The 23,095-nt window shown below is 44.5% G+C and overlaps 1 protein-coding gene across 1 annotated transcript in view; it reads right to left on the minus strand.

Annotated features, from left to right (window-relative positions):
• Positions 1-23,095, minus strand: part of CILK1 (ciliogenesis associated kinase 1) — a 412,784-nt gene that overhangs the window by 278,906 nt on the left and 110,783 nt on the right. Inside the window, exons 5-8 of the mRNA XM_086926426.1 lie at positions 19,406-19,485; positions 5,034-5,166; positions 4,007-4,178; positions 3,733-3,900 (exon numbers count right to left, since the gene is read on the minus strand). Of these exons, the coding sequence (XP_086782552.1) occupies positions 3,733-3,900; positions 4,007-4,178; positions 5,034-5,166; positions 19,406-19,485 (553 nt within the window). The remainder of the gene's footprint in view (positions 1-3,732; positions 3,901-4,006; positions 4,179-5,033; positions 5,167-19,405; positions 19,486-23,095) is intronic.

Here is a 23,095-nt window from a genome sequence, read left to right on the forward strand (position 1 = left end):
CGATCAGATTGAGACTGGTAGAGGAAATCATTCAGATGTTCTTTCTAAGAGCATGAAAAACAAATAGTTTTTTTGGGTGGCGAGTCTGCTGGTGGCGGAGCAGTTGGTGGGGAAACAGGTGCCAGATAAATCACCACACTCTACTAACGTCCTGACCACATGGTACTTCCTGTTCTTCATAATCATCATTTAAATAGGGGTCATCGACTGCTGAGGGTAATGTAGGCCTTGATGAAGTAGTTGGGAGTCTTTTATACTACTCCACTAACATAAACCTTACATCTTTAACCAAAGCTTGAGGAAGTTGCGTCATTTCCTCATGATAATCTATTCCTTGCTCTTAGTTCTCAAACTACTGAATAGTTCTTACTTAGCAACATGTTTATTGAGGTCTAATCAGAGACAGAAATAAGTATTCACCTTCCATAAATTCCTCATCTTCCTCTTGAAACTAAAAATGAAGATTTGTTGGACTGTATGCAGGACAAAATGGCTCTTCATCATCGAAATGTTGATCGTCCAGAAACTGGCTTGGTGGTGGAGGCAAATCCTTGCATGGTGATGCATGTCCAGACATTAATGGCACACAAAAATACTTTTTCAGTGATTAATTAGATTTTTTGGGCTTCATCCAACGTGGTCAAGGGGTTCTTCTTCGTCACAGCTTCCTTTAATTGTACTATGGAAGGAATCATCGACAGAGTGGCCATATATGGAGAGGTGTTGATGCAGGCAATGTTTTCACCATTCGTACCTTAGTTGATGGCGGTAATTCTGATTTCATGGACGTGAGTTTCCTCAACTAATTCTCAGTCATCAACGGAAGTACTGTTGACATTGTAGTAAATGTGAGAGATACTTTTTTATTTGAGTTGCAAGCTCTGATCTTGGCCTGTGTCCCGAAGGCACATCCTCCTGTTTACTCCGATGAAGAGTAAGCTGTGACAATGGTCTTTGGAAGGCCTCTTATCTGTTTCTTTGATACCTGCTTGAGAGGTTCTTTTTCAGCACAATGTTTTGACAAATAGCCTTCAGAACGATCACTTATGAGGCTTTTTGCGAGATTCTAAGGTTCTCTCACTCATTCCCAGAATCCAGGTTTACTTGGCTTTGAGTTTCTGAAACCATATTTACAGCCTACCCCCTCTGTCCAAGGTTTTTGAGAGAAAAATGTTTGGCAGATTTGACAGTCCTTCAAATTATGAGATGGATGTGGACAGTATATACACACACAATACATGTGGGGATTTTCCAAATTCACTAGCATCTTTTCACAAGTACCACAAGGCCTGAAGAGACCTTTTTGGATATATCGGACATGTTCAGTCTGAGTTTTGATCAAATGATGGCAAGAATTGCTTTATAACAGTCCAATTCGGTAAAGAAGTGACCATAGCTGAACATTATTAGGTTTTTCTGATAGAAACTAAGCAGAGCTCAGGAGATTTCCTTCATATGACGTGTTGTAGAAAACCTGAAATTAGGTAGCCTCTAAGGGGAGTGGTGATCAAGATTAACATTATGTGAATTTGATACCAAAATTAATGGTTTTAGCCCTTACAAGCTAAGTATAATACAATACTGTTTTCTAGTTGTACCATCTCGGCTATGAGGAAGGATTCATAACAAGCATCTGCCACAGAGAGGCGTCCCCTTCATGCACAACGCTGATCCAAAGAAATTGGATTATTGCAATTAAACAGTCTTATTCACCATTATTAGTTCTCGTAAAGGATTCCTCTTTATTTCATGGTCTTCTTTTAAAACATACGTCTGTGTGATACTATCAATTTTCTTCAATTCATATGAGCAATACTCCTTCAACACAAATTAAGGCTTATCCAAATATCAGCCCAATGCATTTCGGGCTTCCTGAGCCCTTCATCAGGGGAATCTTATTCAATCTAAAGAAAGTACGAAAAAGAACACTGGGTTACCAACCCTGAAACAACTCAAATATAATCATATGTGATCTGCTATGTGTTATCTGCTCAGAGTGTAAAACGAACAGCTCAGAGTGTAAAAAGAACCACAAGCCCATTGCTGAGCCAGTTGACATGCAGCGAGTGTAATCCGGTGTCAACCTTGCTATCTCTGCATGAACTGTTGATAAACGAGGTAGACCTTTGGTAAATATTTACTGATATTTCTCGTACACAGGGTCCACGTACCTTGGTAGAAGAAGCATGATGCATGTGGTAACACATATGCACACGATAAATGCAGAGATAACAAGATTAAAACTGTATTGCACTTACTGCATATCAACCAGCTCAGCGATGGGCTTGCGGTTCTTTTCACACTCTGAGCAGATAACACATAGCATTTCACATATGAATATATTTTAGTTATATCAGAGTTAGTAACCCAGCGTTGTTTTTCATACCTTCTTTAAATTGCAATAATTCAATTTCTTTGTATCAACGCTGTGCATGGAGGGGACGCCTACCCATGGGAGATGCTTATTACTTAGTCATACGTTCGTGGACCAGAGATCGATACCCAGACTGCATGCTCCACTGATTACAGTGTATAACACAGACTATATTGAAAAACTCGGAGTGCAAGTACCACTCTACAGTAATCTTTGATAGTTGCAATATTGGAGAATTTAAAACTCCACTCAGCATACTTTTCTCACTTTTAACTAGAATGACTCATCTTCCACTGACAATTTTATCCTAATTTATTGTTGTGCTCCCTTGGATGATCCTTCCTTCAATTGTCATTCCCACCATTTCTGAGCAGGGCGGGGGATACTTGCAGCTACGTAGACTGAAATATGAGGTACAAAAGCCTTGAGGGAGCAGGAATCTGGGGGTAGAGAAGATCTTGCTGAATGGCAACAGAAAGCATACGTTTCACCAGCTTTATCTTTCTGTTTGACCTGCCTGAGAAGACAATGGAAAAGGTGGTCAAGAACAGCTGAAATTGAGTAGAAAAGTTGTGCCCTCGGACTCACACACCCCAGCGATTATCTGCCTTTCCCCTGTGCAACATTGAGGTGAAATTCCCTGCAAGTCTTATAAACCTTAAGATTAACCCAAGCTGAACACTAAAACATATAGCTGTGGCTGAAGATCAACAAGTGAAGAAACAACATACTTGAAGTGACAAAGGCAGTTCAAAATTGGAATGTACATGTTTATTTATTTATTTTTAAGATTTGTAAACCGCAGCGTATGCCTGTAGGCGTCTTGTGACCAAGCTAGAGTTTCCATGTGAGTTTGTAATGAATTCAGAATAAAGGCATAGCTCAGTAAGAACAACAGGATCTTCAGCAAGGGATACCTGAACACATTTGTGTGGTTAAATTTCAGATACCTGCTCATGTAACTCAGACAAACTCTTAGAAAACATCTCACTGCTAGTACACTTTGAATCCTTCGAAGGGAAATCCTTAAAACACAATAATACCACTAAGAGGAAAGCAAAACAGCTCATCTAATTGAAATTCCTGTATTTATAAGTGATCTTGGGTATCATGTGAAAGACAATTCGGAGTGGCATTTCAGGCCTATTATATGACTAATGTAGCACAGAATTGTTTCCCTCTTGGTGAGGATAGACCTGAACAGGTTTTTTTTTTCTTGGGGAAGATGATTAAACCAGTGTCACAAATGTAGCAAAATACTTCCTGCTGTCCAGTGTGGAGTAACATGCTTGCATCAGGTAACAAGCAGCACCATAACTAGCACACTGTGGGTTGAAAGAATTACAGATAATGCAAACCTGACTGGCTGTTGGCCGCTTTCTTGGGTCCCACTGGAGCATATCACGCATGAGTTGTACTGCCTCGCTGCTTGCATTTGGAATTAGAGTCTTCAGGTTACTCGGAACACACTGAGGCCAGCGGAAGTTCATGGCACCTGCCAGCAGGTATCCCTCTATCCAGTCATTCTGTAATAAGTGGATCACATTACTGATCATCCCTTAGCATTTTCCAAGAAGTGGAAAACCTAAACAACTTTTTTAATAATCTAATCTGAGCTTTCATCATAATCACCTTTTTTGGCGTTCCCAGTACTTGGCAAATTTTAAATATCGTATCAATCTCACTAGAGCCCGGGAACAGAGGCCTTAGTGTGTAAACTTCTGCCATTATGCATCCGACAGCCCAGATATCGATTGGAGAATTGTAGTTGGTGGACCGCAAAAGAACTTCAGGAGCCCTGTACCTACAATCAAACAGAAATACATGGAAACAATTACAAAAAGAAGTAACAGAATTGCAGGTTGCTAGAGTACACATTTAAGATTTGGGACAGATATCTATCATTTCATAACTGTGCAATTTCAAATTCTGCAGAAGTAGTTGATATACAAGGTATTTTTCATAAATATAGATTGCAGGTAACAGCTTTATGTTGAAACACACTGCAAAATATTTCAAAGAAAGATTGAGTTTAATAGTCTTTGGCAAGTCACTAATTAGGTTTGTTTAGAGCATATAATGAAGAAAAGAAAGCAAGAGCATGGTAAAGCATGCCCGTGTGTTTTCCAGAATTTGGGGTATTTCCGAACGAATTATAGGGTGAAAGTTCAGTGCTTTTTATTACAGTGTTATCTCCCGAGCTATAATATGACCAAAGTATGAACATTGTAACACTGTATTCTCTACCAGGTATCAAAATAAAAAATACTAACAATACAGGGAGTGACAAGTTAACTATTAAGCAATTTAAGAAACTAAACTGCAATAATATGCTTTGCAGCTAATCAACTTATGACTGAGACAAAGATCCTTAAGTCACTTGTGTTCTGGAGAAGTGTGACCAGTACTTGGTTAACACTGATGGAAAAGTAGAGTTAGTATTTACTGCCAGAAGAAGCACTGTCCAAAATATAAAAACTAAAAACAAGAGCTGGTGCATTTCTTATGATTTGGCTAAAAGCATAATCATTTTCCACCCTCGAACACGAATGATCTGAATGCAAGTTGAAAGTGCCGAATATAAAAAAAACAAGTCCGTAATATACGTTAATTCCTTATGGCTACAAAACGGACAAAACAGATTTCTGGCAGGGTGTACCATCTTGTAGACACATAATCAGTGTAAGGAGGTCTAGATCTTGTTTCACGGGCAAGTCCAAAGTCTGCTATTTTGACAAGCTCCGGTCCCATACAAAGAAGGTTTTCAGGTTTCAAATCTCTGTGAAAGAATCCTGGAAATAAATAAAATAATAGAATGGTGAAAGATACAGAAATTTTTTGTAGACCATACTTACAAGACCTCTCAAGGTTACATTGCCTGTACTTACTAACATAGAACTGTGCAATATACAGGAGGAAGTATGTGACATACAACAGACAATACAGGCCATTAGAGCCTGTTTGGGGGCCCATGGAATTTTTATATTCTTACTCAGAGGCAGACCGCGATGTTCATGATATTCCCTACCCTAAGCAACAGTTTGCTCAAGTTTAAACGGATAATACGAGTAAAGTGAAAATATTTGAAGTAGGTGGTAAACATGTCTTATTGATTTGCAAAGCATTAAATAACACATCTACGTACTTAAAATGTGTAACATGCTACCGCTATACAAATACATAATGTTTGCCATTATTCAAATCATCTATTTAATGCTACAAGCTTTGCAGAACTGCAAACAAACTGCAGTACAGCGAAGTGTGAAGTTTAAAACTGAATTAAATTCACTTGCATGTTGTTTCAACTAAGTCATCATATAACATCATTATTTTGCAGGGGGCAGGGTTTTCTACACATAAAGGGAGCAGCTCACTTCAACACACCAGCATCCACATTTAGCAACAGCTAGAATTTAATCTCAAACATAAATAGCAGTTCTTTTTCGGAAAAGAGACGGTGCACCAAGAATCAGTCCAGAGAGCTTTGTTTTCAAGAAAAATCCTTTTTTATTTATTCAAATATCTTAAAAGGCCTCAGCCAACGTGTTTCGTCCCTTGCGTAAATTCTTCAGAGCTCAAGAGAAGTGTGTAAATGACTGAAAAGTTGAAAGTTAAAACAGAATCGAATATGCTACTTACCAGTATGCATCTGTTCTTGGCATGTAGGGCTGCTGACATTCATATCTGTGCATAGATCGCCGCCTAGTGTTGGGTCCGGATGATTGCACATTATTGTCCTGGAAGAGTCTTCGAAGTATCACGAGATAGGTGGCTCCTCCCATGGACTACAGTGCGCATGGGCATCGACTCCATCCTCAGATTGTTTTTAGCCATTGTGGCCAAGATGGAGTGAAACTCAGTGAATGATGACCATGCTATGAGTATATGTGAAGGCTGCAGCTGCTACAGGCGCCGGGGAGGAGGGCGGGCGATATGAATGTCAGCAGCCCTACATGCCAAGAACAGATGCATACTGTTAAGTAGCATATTCGGTTCGAGGCATGTGGGCTGCTGAATTCATATCTGTGCATAGAATATATAGCAGTCCCTCCATTAGCGGCGGACGCCCGTGCCAGCTGCAGCAGTTTGAAAGAGTGTTTTGAGAACAGCCTGCCCTACAGCTGCCTGCTGTTTGGAGTGCACATCAACACAGTAATGCTTAGTAAATGTGTGTGTGGTAGACCATGTGGCTGCTCTACATATGTCTTCTAAAGGAATGTTTCCAAGGAATGCCATAGAGGCCCCCAACTTTCTGGTGGAGTGGGCTCTTGGTGGAATGGTAAGAGTATGTTTTGCTTTCAGATAGCAGATCTGGATACATTTAACGATCCACCTAGCAATACCAGCCTTGGAAATAGGGTTACCTTTGTGGTGTGGTGCAAAGGCGACAAAGAGTTGCTTAGTCTTCCTAAAATCCTTGGTCCTATCAATGTAATACATTAGGGCACGTTTAACGTCAAGGGTATGGAGCATCCACTCCGCCAATGAATCAGGATTTTGAAAGAAAACGGGTAATTCGATAGTTTGGTTGATGTGGAACTGAGACACAACTTTGGGCAGAAACTTAGGATTAGTGCGGAGCACTACCCTGTTGGAGTGAATCTGGATAAATGGCTCTTGGATTGTGAGGGCTTGCAATTCACTAACCCTCCGTAGTGATGTAATTGCTACGAGGAAAGCCACTTTCCATGTCAAGAACTGAATCTCGCAGGAATGCAGTGGTTCAAAGGGAGGACCCATCAGCCTGGTAAGAACCACGTTGAGGTTCCACTCAGGTGCTGGTGGAGTCCGTGGTGGAATGACTCGTTTGAGGCCTTCCAAAAAAGCTTTGATGGCAGGCACCTTGAAAAGTGAAAGGTGCTGTCTATTTTGGAGATACGTGGCCATTGCAGACAGATGAATGCAAATGGAAGTATAGGCCAGATTACACTTGTAAAGATGGAATAGGTAACAGATGATGTTCTGAATAGAAGCGTCCAGCGGGTTAATGTTGTGGTTCGCACAATAAATGACAAACCGCTTCCATTTTGCCGCATAGCAGGCTCTAGTAGTGGGCTTTCTCGCCTCTCGAATGATGTCCATGCAATCGGGAGGTAAGTTTAGGTAGCCAAACTCTAGGACTTCAGGAGCCAGATCGCCAGGTTGAGCTGTTGCGGATCTGGGTTCTGAATGTCGCCATGGCTCTGTGTCAGAAGGCTGGGTGTGAGATGTAGCCTTTGATGCGGTACCACGGACAGTTCTAGAAACGTGGTGTACCATGGTTGACGAGCCCACGTTGGAGCAACTAGGATGAGAGTCATCGAGTGTTGCCTGAGCTTGCGTGCCACCAGCGGTATCAGAGGTGCTGGGGGAAAAGCGTACGCAAATTTGCCTGACCAGTTCATCCATATCGCATTGCCCTGCGCCTGTGGGTGTGGGAACCTGGCGGCGAAGCTTTGGCATTTTGCGTTCTCCTTTGTGGCGAACAGGTCTATCTCTGGATGACCCCACCTTTGGAAGTACGGCTAGAGTACTGATGGATGTATCTTCCACTCGTGCATCTGGTGGCTGTGCCTGCTGAGCAGGTCCGCCATCTGATTGTCCTTGCCCGGGAGATGCTCTGCCATGAGGAAGATGTTCCTCTGAATGGCCCACTTCCACATGCTCGGAGCCAGATGAGACAGCTGCGGAGAGTGTGTACCTCCCTGCTTCTGAATGTAGTACATTGCCGTCATGTTGTCCGTCCGAATCAACACGACCTTGTTGCATAGATGTACTTTGAAAGCCTTTAGTGCCATGAAGATCGCCATCAGTTCCAGAACATTGATGTGCATCTTCCCCTGTTGCTGCGTCTATAGTCCCTGCACAGTGTATTGGAGTACATGCGCTCCCCAACCCTGGAGAGAAGCGTCCGTTGTCAGGATAATCTGTGGCACAGGCTCCTGGAACGGTCGGCCCTTGCAAAGGTTTCGTGGATTCCACCAATGCAGAGAGTTGTATGCCCGACCGCTCACCAACACTAGGTCTTTTAACTGGTTGTGAGCCTGAGTCCACTGACGTGCCAAGCACTCCTGAAGCGGCCGCATATGTAGTCTCGCGTGCGGGACAATGGAGATGCAGGAGGCCATCATGCCTATCAACTGCATGAACACTCTTGCTGGAAGCGAGTGTTGAGGTCTGAATTTTTGGATCAGCGATTAAATACTGTTGACTCTCACTGAATTCGGCTGTGCTGTGGCCGCCAGAGTGTCTATGGTCGCACCCAGATACTGCCGTATGTGGGCGGGCTGGAGATGGGATTTTGGGTAATTCAGTGAGACCCCAGATCGTGCAGGAGGTGAATGGTGTGGGACACGTGGTGGGCGCACTGCTGGGCCGACTTCGCCTGAATGAGCCAGTCGTCCAGATAGGGGTAGACGTGGATGTTTTGACGTCTTAGACGCGCCGCCACCATCGCCAGGCACTTTGTGAAAACCCTGGGTGCCGTGGTGACCCCGAAAGGCAAAACCTTGAATTGGTAGTGCTGGTTTTGGATGGTGAACCGGAGGTATTTTCTGTGTGAAGGATGTAGCGGAATGTGAAAGTACGCATCCTTCAGGTCCAGAGTCGCCAGAAAGTCCCCCTGTTGAAGCAGTGGGAGAACTTGCTGCAGTGTTAGCATGTGGAAATGCTCTGATAGGATGTAAAAGTTGAGGGGCCTGAGATCCAGGATGGGCCTGAGGGATCCGTCCTTCTTTGGAATCCGGAAGTACAGGGAGTAAACTCCCGCGCCTCTTTCCTGCAAGGGTACGAGCTCTATGGCCCCTTTTTGCAGCATGACTGACTTCCTGCTGCAATAAGTGCAAGTGCTCGCCGGACATAGGACGGTGCCTTGGGGGTATGTTGGGTGGAGTGGATGTGAGCTCCAGACAATAACCAAATTGGATAAGCTTTCTGACCCACCTGTCTGTGGTGATGGACTTCCACACGGGCAGGAACTGCTGGAGTCTCCCCCCGACCGGTGTTGTGTGTTCGGGGGGCAGTGACAATGCGTCACTGTTTGTTGGCGGTAGAGGACCTGGAGCTGTTGTTGCCACGTCCTCTGCCCTTGGTGTTGTTGCCGCGGTATCCACCTCGACCCTTGTTGGTATAAGTTGTCTGGGTGTTGCTTTTGTAGAACTGCGCTGACTGCGAAAGTTGACCCCTTGAGGTGCCTCTAGTATTGGAGCGACGAAAGGACCCACTCCGAAACTGCTGGGACTGCAAGGCACCCATAGATTTTGCAGTGTCGGTGTCCTTCTTCATCTTCTCAAGGGTGGTATCAACCTCAGGGCCAAACAGGTGATCTGGGTTGACCGTTTGGTTCAAGATGGTGGTTTGAATGTCCGGCTTGAACCCAGATATCCTTAGCCATGCATGTCTACGAAGCATAATGCTAGTGTTAATTGCGCGTGCGGCGGTGTCAGCCACGTCCAGAGCGCACTTTATGGAAGCGTTGGAGATGAGCTTCCCCTCCTGTATTAACATTTCAGCCCCTTCCTTATATTGATTGGGTAAATGTTGCAAAAGGGTCTCTAGGGTATCATAGTGTGCCCTGTCATAATGCACCAGGAGCGCCTGCGTGTTAGAAGTGCGCCATATGTTGGCTGCCTGCGCTGCCACCCTTTTCCCCGAAGCCTTAAAGACTTTTGATTCCTTGTCTGGGGGAGGAGCATCACCCGTAGATTGCGAGTTGGCCCTCTTCCGGGCATTGGAGAATACCAGGGAGTCCAGAGGCAACTGTCCCTTAATATAAGTTGGATCTGTGGGTGCCGCCTTGTACTTTTTGTCGATCCTCGGGTTGATGACCCTTGCCCTGGTGGGTTCTTTGAAGACCTCAGCAGCGTGCTTCAAAACACCCTTCAGCATTGGCAGAGTCTTTACAGTCTTTTCAGAGACAGATAAAGTGTCAAAGAGGAAGTCGACGTCCACAGGGTCAGCATGCAGCTCGACGCTGTGATTGGCTGCTGCCCGCTCTATGAGGGCATTGAAAGCCGCAGAGTCCTCAGTGGGGGAAGTTTTCGCTGAGAAAAGCTGAGGGTCCTGTCCAGAATGCGGGTCCTCAGGATCGCCACCATCAGACCAGGGCTCTGCCCCATCCTCTGGGTCTGTGTAGACGGGATAGCTGTATTCATCCTCGTCGTCTCCTTCACCAGCTTCTGCATTGGAGTGAGTGGGCGAGAGTTCGTGAGCCTGTGGTGAAATGGGCTCCACCAAGGCTGGAGAACCAGCAGAGTCCATCTTTCGTTTGAGTGGGATCTTGTACGACTCCAACTGGGGCTCAGGAGTGATTTTCCTCTTCAGGAGGGAAAGCCTGCCCGTTTCGGCATCAATGAAATGTTCCTGACGCTCTTCTTCCGAAAGCTGTCGAGGCTGTGGGCCGAGGACCACCAACGATGGTTTCGGCGTCGAAGACACCTTGTCGGGCACGCCGGCCCCCGGTTTAGCAGCGAAAGCCTTCGGCGCCGTCTTCGGCGGCAAGGTGAAAAGGATCGGTGTGTGCGCCTTTGCCGGTTTCTCCAGAGGCTTTGCCGGTGGAGGGTCCTTCGGCTCGACTGCTGCGGTGCCGTCCCTAATGCGCTGTAGGGACTCGGTAACCTTCTTAGTGAACGCGGCGGATGGACGCGCCGGTTCGACAGGGTCCTTAGCGGTTGGTTTCGGAGCGGAGTCCGACGAGGTTCCCCTCGGAGTCGACGCACTCGGCGCAGCTCCCTTGGCCTTGTCGTGTGGAAGCGGGGCAGAGATGTTCTTCGGGTCGTCTGGACGCTTCTTCGGGTCGGTAAGAGACCCTTTGGGGTCATCGACCGTCTTCTTGTGATCGAGTCGACCCTTGCTGGCGTCGACAGTCTTCGGCGCCGATGCGGCCGCGTCCGACCCCTTCACCTTCGGCTTCGATGTAGTAGCCTTCGGTTCGGCCATTTTGACGTGGCTTTTTGGCTCGACGGCCATTTTAGATTTCTTCGGCGCCGAGGCCTCCGAAGTCTTCGATCCGACCAATGCGATGCGCACTTTGGGTTTCGATCTCTCCGGCGTCGAGACCGTAGATTTCACTTTCGGTTTCTGTGCCACCGGGAGTGAATCGGTACCAATGTCCGTGGCCGGGACAACAGGCGGGGCCGAGGAACTCACAACAAGGTTTCGGGTAAGGCCCAAAGGCGATCCCTCGACCTGGGCCTTATGTATTTGAACGGCCCCGGAGTCAGTCTGAGGAAGCTCTTCGTCCGAGCTATCCTCCATGGTGGCAAGGGCCCCGTCGTCGTCCCCTACCTCCTCGACGACTTCACCGAAATCTTCGGTCTCGGCGTCGTAGTCGTCCTCGACCTCCGACGCGGGGTTAGATTCCAAGATGTCCTGGATATCTTCATCCTCGACCTCCCCAGCATCGAAAATGTCCGTAGGCGGCGGTGCAGATTGCTGGGCCTCCAGGCGCGCAGCTCGACTGTACTGGAGTGTTTTCTTGGACCGGAACCTGGAACAGGCCATACACTTGGCCTCGTCGTGGTCCGGCGACAGGCACTTGTTGCACACCGGGTGGACGTCGATATGTGGGTACTTCGAGGCACACACCGGACATCGTTTGACTGGACTTCGTTCCATGATGGATGGTCGAAGAGTCTGGAGCGATGAATAGGCCCTTCCGTGCCGAAAGCACGCGGAAGTACAAGTTTGGCTTGGAGCCGAGGAAAGGTGCGAAGCCGAACGCAAGACAATACCGACGCAAGTCCTAAAGACCTTTTGGTCTCAAGTAAAGTTAAGTTAATTCTTATCGATTCCGACAAGAGGGAACCAAAGACATCCGAACCCAATGGCGGAAAAAAACAATCTGAGGATGGAGTCGATGCCCATGCGCACTGTAGTCCATGGGAGGAGCCACCTATCTCGTGATACTTCGAAGACTCTTCCAGGACAACAATGTGCAATCATCCGGACCCAACACTAGGCGGCGATCTATGCACAGATATGAATTCAGCAGCCCACATGCCTCGAACACAAGGTATACAGGTCCAACCCTTGGTTCACACAGCGCAGCGGAAGGTCTGCACGAGCCTATCCTGGCGAAGCGTAACGGGATAGGTGAGACCCCTATGGTATCGAGGCGGCCCTCTTCCAAGTTATCTTGAGTGCAAACACCTTGCTCCAAAACCACCTGTATCATATATGGTGTGGTGGTAAGGAGAGGAGAATTCAAATCGCTGTCTGGAAAGGGTAATCCAGCTTAGCAGAAACCGGTTGGCATATATAACCCCCGGTATTTCTCTAGGAACGTGTCCTTCCCTTAAGTATAGGGCGCTGCGTCGGAATGTCGCGCAAATCGAAGCAGTTCTGCTTGCAAGGCATTACCCACTCTAATTTTTATACAAAGATGTGTACGATCAATTCTAGGCTATTTGATGAGGGAAACGGACACAGCCCCTGGAGTATCTCTGGGTAATATTAACTACATTTTTTTCAACCTGAGCTTGCATGCATACAGAGGCCAGAAGCAAACTGGATACAGAGATTGTCTGGAGGAGAAACAGTAGGTGTGACTTTTATAAATCTTATCTCATCATGTGATTTAAACAAGGACAGCTGGTACGGCAAACACTAAGAAGCAGAAAGGTCAAACAAAATTACCTATGATGGTGCCTAGAACAAAACTTTGTTGGACCAAAGATAAAACAAACAACGGAACATCCGATATTTTGGCCTGCAACGGAGTTGTAGCCACAAATGTGTTCCAATGCGCAGCACAAAAGGACTTTTTAGAAGGATGGCGCACAGAAAGGATAAAATCCATAATGTGGGGAGGCAGATCGAATACAGTTAACTGCTACCACTCAATTTCCACCATGGAGGTGTAGACTAAGGAGGCCCAGATGAAGAACCCTGACCTGCTGCTGTGACAGAAGATCAATCTGAAGTAGTAGCCTTATTGGAAGACAGATGCTCATGCCCAAAAGCTACAGGTATCATACTCACCTTTTCCAATCTGGAGCCACTAAGAATTGGCCCTGGTTGATCCTGATCTCCTCCAGAACTCGGGGCAGAAGAGGCAGAGGTGGAAAAGTGTTCAAGAGTCCAGTGAAACCACTCTAGCAGAAATGTGTCCCCCAGAGAAAGCCTTCTGGGAAACCTCAGTGTTCAAAAGCTTTGACACTGCATGTTGTAGCCAGTAGCAAAAAGATCTAGCTAGGGTCCTCCTCATTGTTGAAAGATGCCCTGTGCTACCTGAGGGATGTAACTGTCATACATGAATTGCCAGGCCTGCTAGCTGTGCTAGTCTGCACCGGCAGTTAAAGATCCCGCCAGATCGTTCATGATCAGGGATAGCCTGACATTCTAGACAAATCCAGAGGCACAGAACCTCTTGCTACAGGACCCAGGTCGACACTCCACCCTGCTATTTATAGTACTACATGGTGATGGTGTTGTCCATGAGAATCTGCACTATCCTGCCCTTGATGGATGCTAGGAAGGCTTTCAACACCAGGTGGATGGGCCGTAACACCAACAAATTGCTGTTGATGACCTCTCCAATCCAGCAATAACACCTCTACCACCAATGTCAGCTCTGGGTAAGGGAGGAAGAGGGGTCTATCGATGGTCCAACTGCTGTCGAACAGCCACCACTGTAGAGCTGTTCTAGTCTTCACCGAAAACTGGATGGAATCCTAATAGTTTCTTTGATGCTAGGCCCGCTGAGATTCCACTGCAGAGCATGCATTTGCCACCTGTCATAGACCAGAAGGATGCAAGAAGCCTCAGAACGGCTCTCACTTAAACCCAGAACAGAGGTTGAAACATCAGGATCATAACTGACCCGGAGTCGTGTAAACTGAGGGAAAGCAGTGAACTACATCGGATCCAAGACGACTCCTATGAATGAAGCCTCTACGATGGAGTCAGGGGTGACTTCAGCACTTTGATTGCGAAGCCCAACAATGTCAAGAGTGTAGCTGGCATCTAAAGGTCGTCTATGACTGACTGCAATGAACCTGAACGTCATTGAGGTAGGAGAAAATTGGTATCCCTAACCAGCAAAGATGTGCGCTGACCCCCGCCATCACTTTTGTAAACACCCGAGAGGTGCAGGTAAAGACGAAGGTGAGCACGTCAATGTGAAAATGCTCCTGACCTACCTTGAACTGCAGGCAACATTCCTGGGACTATAGGGCAGTTTCATGAATGTACAACTCTTGCGGGTTCATGGCTACCATCCAGTCACCTAGATGCAGTCTGAGTATTTTTGATTTATTCTTCCGTAAGAATGCATTCAGAGGGCAAAAATCTAACATAGGACAAAGGCCTCTGTCCTTTTTCAGTACGAGGAAAAAGTGAGATTAACAACCAGTCCCGATTACTGAGCCAAGTATCCTCTGTATGGCCCCTTTAGATAGTTAAGCTTGCACCTCTTGCAATAAAATGGACAGGTGCTCTTCCTAGAGCTTCTCTAATGTGGGTAGAAGACGCGACATATCGGAAAGGAATGGAAGGGCACAGCCTCACTGATTGTTCTGAATGACCTATTTGCTGGATGTGATAGTTTACCACCCTTGGAAGAAATGTCTAACTCTGCCTCTCAAAGGTGGTTGTGAGCCACTCAGGGCAAAATAAAGCAATTTGGAAGTTGATACCGCAGGGGATGGCGACTGGGAAGATCTGTGCTCCTGGGGATCTGCATCATGCCTGCCAGATCCCTGCCTCTGAAAGGACAGGGTGGACAGCCGTGGGGGAAAACCTGGAAAGAGTTGAAATTGTTAAGGAAACTTTCTGGCAACAAAAAGGTCCCAAACAACGCACTGTGCCCCTGTTCTCAATGAAACTTTTCAGGGCAGAATCTGTCTTCTCTGGAAATAGGCGAGATCCATCGAAAGGCATATCAATTAGGGATACCCGACATCTCTAGAGAAGCCTGTAGACCTCATCCATGCGTGGCTATGGAGAACCATACTAGAGCAGATTGCAGGTCCCAAGTAATCGGTGGCAAACAGGCCAGAATGAATGACAAATTTGGTCATATTTTGACCATCCTGAATAATCTATATGGGATGCTCGAAACTCCTCAAGGACCGCTGGCAAGATCTTGCTAACCAGGTCCCAGAGGCTGCAAAACATCAGTAAGTAATTTAGTTTTAGCTACCAGAGAAGGAAGTTGTAGGTCCAAGATCTCAGTTGCATGACTTATTACCACAGCATAGGAAACACTTTCTTCTGCTGGTGGCCTAGAAGCAAAAATCTGAAGGATAGAGAGTGACTTTCCGGTAGGGGCAATGTTGTCTGAATAAGACTGCATGGGGATCGGGTAAGCCTTGGTGAATTCAGAACATGAACTTGGTTGGGGCAGTGACAATACAGACACTGATAACAAAGGAAATGGAGCTGATTATGCCACCAGAGTGGAAGTCTGAAGCAAAGTCGGGGTGAATCCAAGGCAGGTTCGAGAGGCAGGGACTGCACCGAGGACAAATCTGCAGAAAGTAATTCGAATGGAGGCCCGTGTGTCCTTCGAGTCCAAAGGCGCACGAGAGGGAATCGGAAGATAGGTCTACAGATGCACCACATGGCCTCCCTACAGGCTTCAATCTGTTGCGGCGTTGCCGATAACCCAGGCAACTTGGGGTGCAACAGGATGAACTGCGGAATCAGCTCCTCAATGGAAGATTGGGAGCAAGACCAAGTGGCACCTTGATGTCCTTGTGACTTGTTGGAGGATAGAAAGTGGTAGGAAGGGGTCTGTTTGGCCTTCTTGTGCTTCCGTTTAGACTTACAGGAAGACTTCAACTGCGAAGAAGGCTTGTTGTAGGAATAGCTTCGAGATAGGGAACAATTCTGCGCTCTCTGCTTCAGTGGGACTTGTGTAGTTTCTTCCAATTTTACACGACTAATGGTCCCAGATTGCCTTCAGGTTCATGAGGGCACATTACTGAACAGGACTTGACGTTGTAGCCAGTGTACAAACACCAAAGTCATACTTGGTGCGGGCCTGTCACAGACATTTGCTTTCAACAGTAATGCCAAGCCTTAAATGCTGTAGGTTATCGAGGTAATCGTTCATACCTGCATACCGCGAACCTCTAAGAGCCTATGCTGGAGAAGTAGATCCTGAGAGTCTGAATAACTTTGACGCATCAAATTTAATTTATATGGACATTACAACACCACAGAAATAATATAAAATGGTTGTTTTCACTTCAGCAGAGCATTAATATTTAAGACCAGCATATGAAATCAGCTATATTGGAGCATACAAGGTCTTGCCTGAACTACGCAGTAAAGGGTCAAAAACGATTTGCATAATTGTACTGTTCTGAAGAAGGTCTCAAGGATCTGTTCCATCGAAGACCGAAACGTCAACCATTCAGTCCATTTCTTTACTTATGATTAATTCTTCACAGATGATTTTTTTTATTGTTATTTGAATAGATATCATCTCACAAATTGATATAGGATTGGACTTTGTTACTAATGAACTATAGGTTGTTTTGCTCATTTTTCCTTTTTCATTTGTAAAGCACTGTTTTTCAACATTGAATGTTGATCTGTACCCTTATGACTAAGCATTGTTTATATAAAAAACTTTTTTTATCAAAAGAATAACCACTCCGTGTCTCTTTTCTCTACTATGTAGAGCATTTTCTTGAAATTGATTTATTGAATGCTTCATGCAGTAGCGTTCCTGAATTTATTGATCTTTAAACTGAATTGATTCTTTGTATCTTCTGTGATTATTTTTAACGCAGAATTACTATCTAACAAATAATTGCCCCAAACGAAGTCCCTTGCTGGCACCCTCTATTGTTATTTATCTATATTGACCCAAGCTCGCAAGGTTTTATTGGGTTTCCCACCCACTTTTCTCAGTAGTTTTGGGAGGTCACATTGTTCCCTTGCACACTGGTTTTCAATTTGTATAGGAGAAAAACACTTGTATGGGAAAAAAAGAAAAAGGGGAGAAGAGCTCTGGATCGCCGTTTGAAAGCTCAGCATGCATTGGAGGCACTTATATGAAGTGCTGCTCTTTCCGGGGCGGGGCGGAGCTACTGCAGACCCCAACAACGACACATGCCGTTACTTGGGAGCACTGCCGAATCCAGTGTAGTGCCTGGGGATTATTATTCTAAAAGTGAAGACTCTGTAGTAGAAGTATCTATCATAAATTGTGTATTGTTCATGCAGTAAACTTGTGGCAATGTAAACTTAGGAATGAGGGTAGTTTTGTTTATATTAGGGGAAGCTTGTATATACGGACTGTCAAGCCTTAATTGAAAGGAATAACTCTGACCTGGATGGTGCTCATTAGTTCTGTAAAGTTATCTTGGCTGTGACACTCTCTAGCATACTTTGAGAAAGAGAAGCTCCAGAATGTTTCACCTTTTGCGTCACTAATGCATTGGCACAAACAATGAATGTCTTTTGAAATGCTAGAGGTTCAGAAATTATTTCAAGATGTTGGCATATAAATCATTTGGTTCTTCTAATGGCGTACGTTACTTTGTGAATGGAGCATCACCATGTTTCATGAAAATTTCTGAAACTGAATTTAATGATTTTTTCCCAACAGTTCTTCCACGAGTATCTGCCTAGCAATCAATCTGTTTGGAATTCATAGATGTAGCAGGCCACAATATGATTTAACAATTAGCTCTAAAATACAGAGCTTGCTAATTAACATCACGCCTAGAACCTAACCTGTACTGTGTGGCGGTGTAAAGCAGTTGTGTTAGTCCCAAAGCATGTAAGTGGTTTTAAAAAAGACATTAAAATGGTATGTTCAATTCCCTGTAATCATGGTCTGTGCGTTATTATTCACTCAGCAGCAAACAGATCTGTGGATTCTTCCTAGAAGTCTATGTGAGGGGACTCCTCTTCTAGATTTGTTAGGAGCAGTAGTATAACTATAAGCAACTACTAATTCTTGCCTGACTTATAAGATATTCATGGATCAGGTTGTTCATTTTAATTGCATATTTTTATATTTGTACAGCGCACGTTCAGCAATAGGTGTTAAAGCGCTTTTTGAAAGAACAGTTCAAGAATAATGGAGTTAAAGGAAAATAAGAGAGGTAGGTGACTGAGGACGGCATTAACAGAGGCAGTCTTTTGAAAAGATAAAAGGCTGTGTTGAATCCCCGTAGCGTTAGGCTATAAGGCCTAAAGCCAAAATACCAGTAAACTTTATTATCTTCTAGAATTCTGAGAAATGAAAGGATGTAGTGGTCAGGTGTCTTACCTGCATAGATTCAGAGCTGCAAGGTTTACCGAATGGGCTTAAGGGAGAAAAACATTGCCTAAAGTTCTCAATCAAAAAATTGAGCATAATCTGTGATCTTATAAAATCAATAATTCAGAGTTTGTTTTGGGGCCTGACATTAAGAAGCTGTCATTGTGTGCAGATGATTTTATCACTACCAGCATCAAGTGTATAACTTACTCAGCAATGGCATTGCCGCACCCCATTTTCCCTTTTGGTAAATTATGACTCCTGGATTAAGAGCAATTTTTGGTGGATGTAAGGCTCTCGGAAAGCAACAGGAAAAAATCCAGAATTTGGTAATTTTGTGTTCTGAATTAAAAAGAATTCCATTATTTGGTCTCCTATAATTTGGTATCGAATTAAAAAAAAAATCAAGATGGCTTGGCGAGTTTAACTCCTGCTGCTGACATCTGCACGACCTTCAATGCACAAGACTGAAACCTGGCAAGGACAACTCAGCCTTTTATCATTATGAGGTCAATAAATTGTGTACAGTTAAAATGCAGAATTGTAACACCCATTAGTTCTAGTGCGTGGAAAAGGTGAAAAAAGGTAATGAGCCCTATATTCATATGTTATTATGCAGGCTACCTTCCTGAATTTCATTTAACCAAGTACGATTTTCCATAAGAAATGTGAATACTAAATTTAGGATCCCTGTTTTGCAATTTTGAGCACTACCCACACAGATGACAACATTATAATCCACAAAAAAAGCAAAGTAACTACTTCCAAAACACTGACAAGGCGACATATTGTTACATTCAAATTCACAAGTGATACTGAAATAAACGTACCATACTTGTGAATATACGCAAGCCCTTGTAATATCTGGTTCATGATGTTCCTAATAGCTGATTCAGGAAACAATTTACTTCTAAAAAACAAAAAAACGAGTTACAAATTAAGTTAGAAACTTGGGAAAGTTCCACATGTACAGAAAATGAAATACTTTTTGAACCACAAACCTGAAAATAAGAAGCAATAATACGCACTTCTCAGAGCAACCCTGAGCAAAAGGAAGATGCTACTTTCCAGTATGAATCTGTTCTTGGCATGTAGAGCTGCAGAGTTGTACACTATGCATAGATCGCCATCTGGTATTGGGCTCGGACGTTTACATGTTGTTTTTGTCTTCAAAAAAGTCCTGTAGTCACGAGGTTGGGGATTCTTCTTTCGGTCTACAGTGTGCATGGGCTCTGGCTCCATCGTTAGATTGTTTTGCCAGTAGGGTTAGATGGAGTACTGAGAAATAGGAAAGGTGTCCATGTGTGATGTATCTAATTAAGATAATACTGGATCAGATCTAGGTATCCTGGGAGGAGGGTGGTCGTGAACAACTCTGCAGCTCTACATGCCAAGAACAGATGGATACTGGTAAGTAGCATTTTACGTTCTAGGCGCATGAGCTGCAGATTGTACACTATGCAGAGACTATATAGCAGTATCCTCCTTGGCGGTGGCTACCTATATTTGTTGCAGTAGTTTGAAAAAGTGTTTTTTATACAGCCTGGCACACACTAGCTTGTTGTTTTGCTTGCACATCTACACAATAGTGTTTTGTGAAGGTGTGTGGCATTGCCCAAGTTGCTGCTTTGCACATATCATCTAGGGAAATGTTCCCTAAGAATGCCATAGATGCCCCTAATTTACATGTAGAATGAGCTCTAGGGGGAATGGTTAACATGTGTTTGGCTTTAAGGCAGCAAATTTGTATGCATTTTACAATCCACCTTGCAATTCCTGTTTTGGATATAGGATTGCCTTTATGAAGAGGGGAGAAAGCTACGAAAAGTGGTTTGGTTTTCCTGAAGGGTTTTGTTCTTTCGATATAGTAAAGTAATGCTCTTTTAACATTAAGGGTGTGTAGAGCTCTCTTTGCCACTGAGTCTGGTTGAGGGAAGAACACTGGTAGCTCAACCGGCTGGTTTAGATGAAAGGTAGATACTACTTTGGGTAAAAATGTTGGGTTTGTCCTAAGAATCACTTTGTTATGAAGGATTTGTAAAAATGGTTCTTGTATGGTTAATGCCTGGAGTTCGCACACTCTTCTGAGAGATTTGATGGCGACTAAAAATGCTACTTTCCAAGTAAGGTACTGTAGTTCACATTTGTGTAAAGGTTCAAATGAAGGACCCATTAGTCTGGTAAGGATTATATTGAGATTCCACACTGGGGAGGGTGGAGCTCTTGGTGAAATTATTCTTTTAAGTCCTTCTGTAAAAGCTTTGATTGGGGGAACTGTAAACAAAGACAAATGTCTGTTTTGCAAGTAGGCCGCTATAACAGCTAAATGTAATCTTATGGATGTATACGCTAGGTTACAGTGTTGTAGATGCAAAAGGTAGCAGATGATGTTTTGAATGGAAGCATCCAGTGGGTCAATTTTGTTGTGAAAGCAATAAATACCTAACCTCTTCCATTTTGCTGCACAACATGCCCTTGTTTTAGGGTGTCTAGCTATTTTGATAATGTTCATACATTATGGCGGAAGATTGAGGTAGCCAAACTCTAGGATTTAAGGAGCCAGATCACAAAGTTGAGCTGATTGGGATCTGTGTGTCTATTCTCTCCATGGTTCTGAGTGAGAAGCTTGGGTGAGAGGTACAGCTTTTGATGTGGTGCTACTGATATCTGCACCAGAGTTGTGAACCATGATTGCCTTGCCCATGTTGGAGCAACGAGGAGCATTGTGAGGGAATGCTGTTGGACGTTTACTCAATAGCAATGGTATTAGTGGGAGAGGCGGAAAAGCGTAAGCAAATTTGCCTGACCAATTCATCCATAGTGCATTGCCTTTGGACAATGGTTGTGGATACCTGGATGCGAAGCTTGGGCATTTTGATGTGTGGCGAACAGATCTATATCTGGCTGTCCCAACATGTGAAAGAATGGAAGAAGAACTTGAGGATGAAGTTCCCATTTGTGAAACTGTTGTGTTTGATGACTGCGCAGATCCGCTACCTGAATGTGTACTCCTGGTAGATGTTCTGCACGGAGGTATATCTTCTGTGGAATGTCTGTGCTAGACAAGATAAGTGGAGAGAGTGTGCCCCCCCCCTGTTTTTGTATGTAATACATTGCTGTCATGTTGTCTGTACGAATTAGGACAGCTTTGCCTAGGAGTTCCGGTTGAAATGACTGCAGTGCTAGAGAGATTGCCAACAATTCCAGGTAGTTGATGAGGAATTGCTCTTGTTGAGAAGTCCATAAACGGTAAATGGTATGGTTTGGGAGATGTGCTCCCCAGCCGGTGAGCGATGAATCTATTGTTAGCACTATATATGGAACTGGCTCGAGGAACGACCGTCCTTTGAAAATATTTTTTGTGGTCCACCACTGCAGAGAGCGATTGGTGTGGTCGTCCACCAACACCAGATCTATTAGTTGACCTTGAGCTTGGTTCCACTGACATTCTTGTAATGGGCACATTTGTAATCTTGCATGAAGGATGAGAAAAATGCAAGATGCCATCATTCCTATTAGCTGCATGAACACTTTTGCTGGTAGTGAGTGTTGTGGCTGAAATCTTTGAACTAGGTTTTGTATAGCATTTATCCTGATGGGATTGGGATATGCTAAGGCTGAGGAAGTATTCACTGTTGCCCTTAGATATTGTTGCATTGTAGACGGTTGGAGATGGGATTGGGCTAGATTTCCTGTGAATCCCAGACTGTGAAGCAACTGGAGTGTGTGTTGAACACAGCTGCTGTAGGAGATTGCTTTTATGAGCCAATCGTTTAGGTAGGGGAAGACATGCATTTGTTGTGTTCTGAGATGGGCTGCAACTACTGCGAGGCATTTGGTGAAAACCCTGGGTGCTGTGGTGACTCCGAATGGGAGCACCTTGAACGGGTAGTGCTGACTATCTACCACAAATCTAAGATACTTCCTCTGAGCGAGATGTATTGGAATGTAGAAGTAGGTGTCTTTTAGATCTATAGTGGAGAGAGAGTCGCCTTGCTGTAATAGTGGAAGCACTTGTTGTAAAGTGACCATGTGGAAGTGGTCTGATTGAATGTACAAGTTGAGCGGTCTGAAGTCCAATATTGGTCTTAGAGAGCCTTCCTTTTTTGAGATTAGGAAATAAAGGGAGTAGACTCCTGTCCCCGGATGAATTTGAGGAACTGACTTTATTGCATCTTTTTGTAACATTGCACAACTTCCTGTTTGAGGAGCGTTAGGTGTTCTATTGACATTGGATGCTGTCTTGGAGGAATGTTGGGGGGGGGTGTAGAAGTAAGTTCCAGGCAATAACCATACTGGATAATTTGTCTTACCCACCTGTCTGTTGTGATGGAATTCCACACAGGGAGGAACTGTGAGATGCGTCCGACAGGAGTGGGATGATCGGGGGAAGTCATTGTGAAGTCATTGTTTATTGTTAGGGGAGTTGCTGGTGTTATTACCTCTGCCTTTACCCTTATTGTTGTTACCTCTGTACCCTCCTCTATTGTACCCCCTAGAAAAGGAGCCCTGGTTGGGAT

The sequence above is a fragment of the Lissotriton vulgaris genome, chromosome 6 (assembly GCF_964263255.1).
Source record: "Lissotriton vulgaris chromosome 6, aLisVul1.2, whole genome shotgun sequence".
Taxonomy (NCBI): Eukaryota; Metazoa; Chordata; class Amphibia; order Caudata; family Salamandridae; genus Lissotriton; species Lissotriton vulgaris.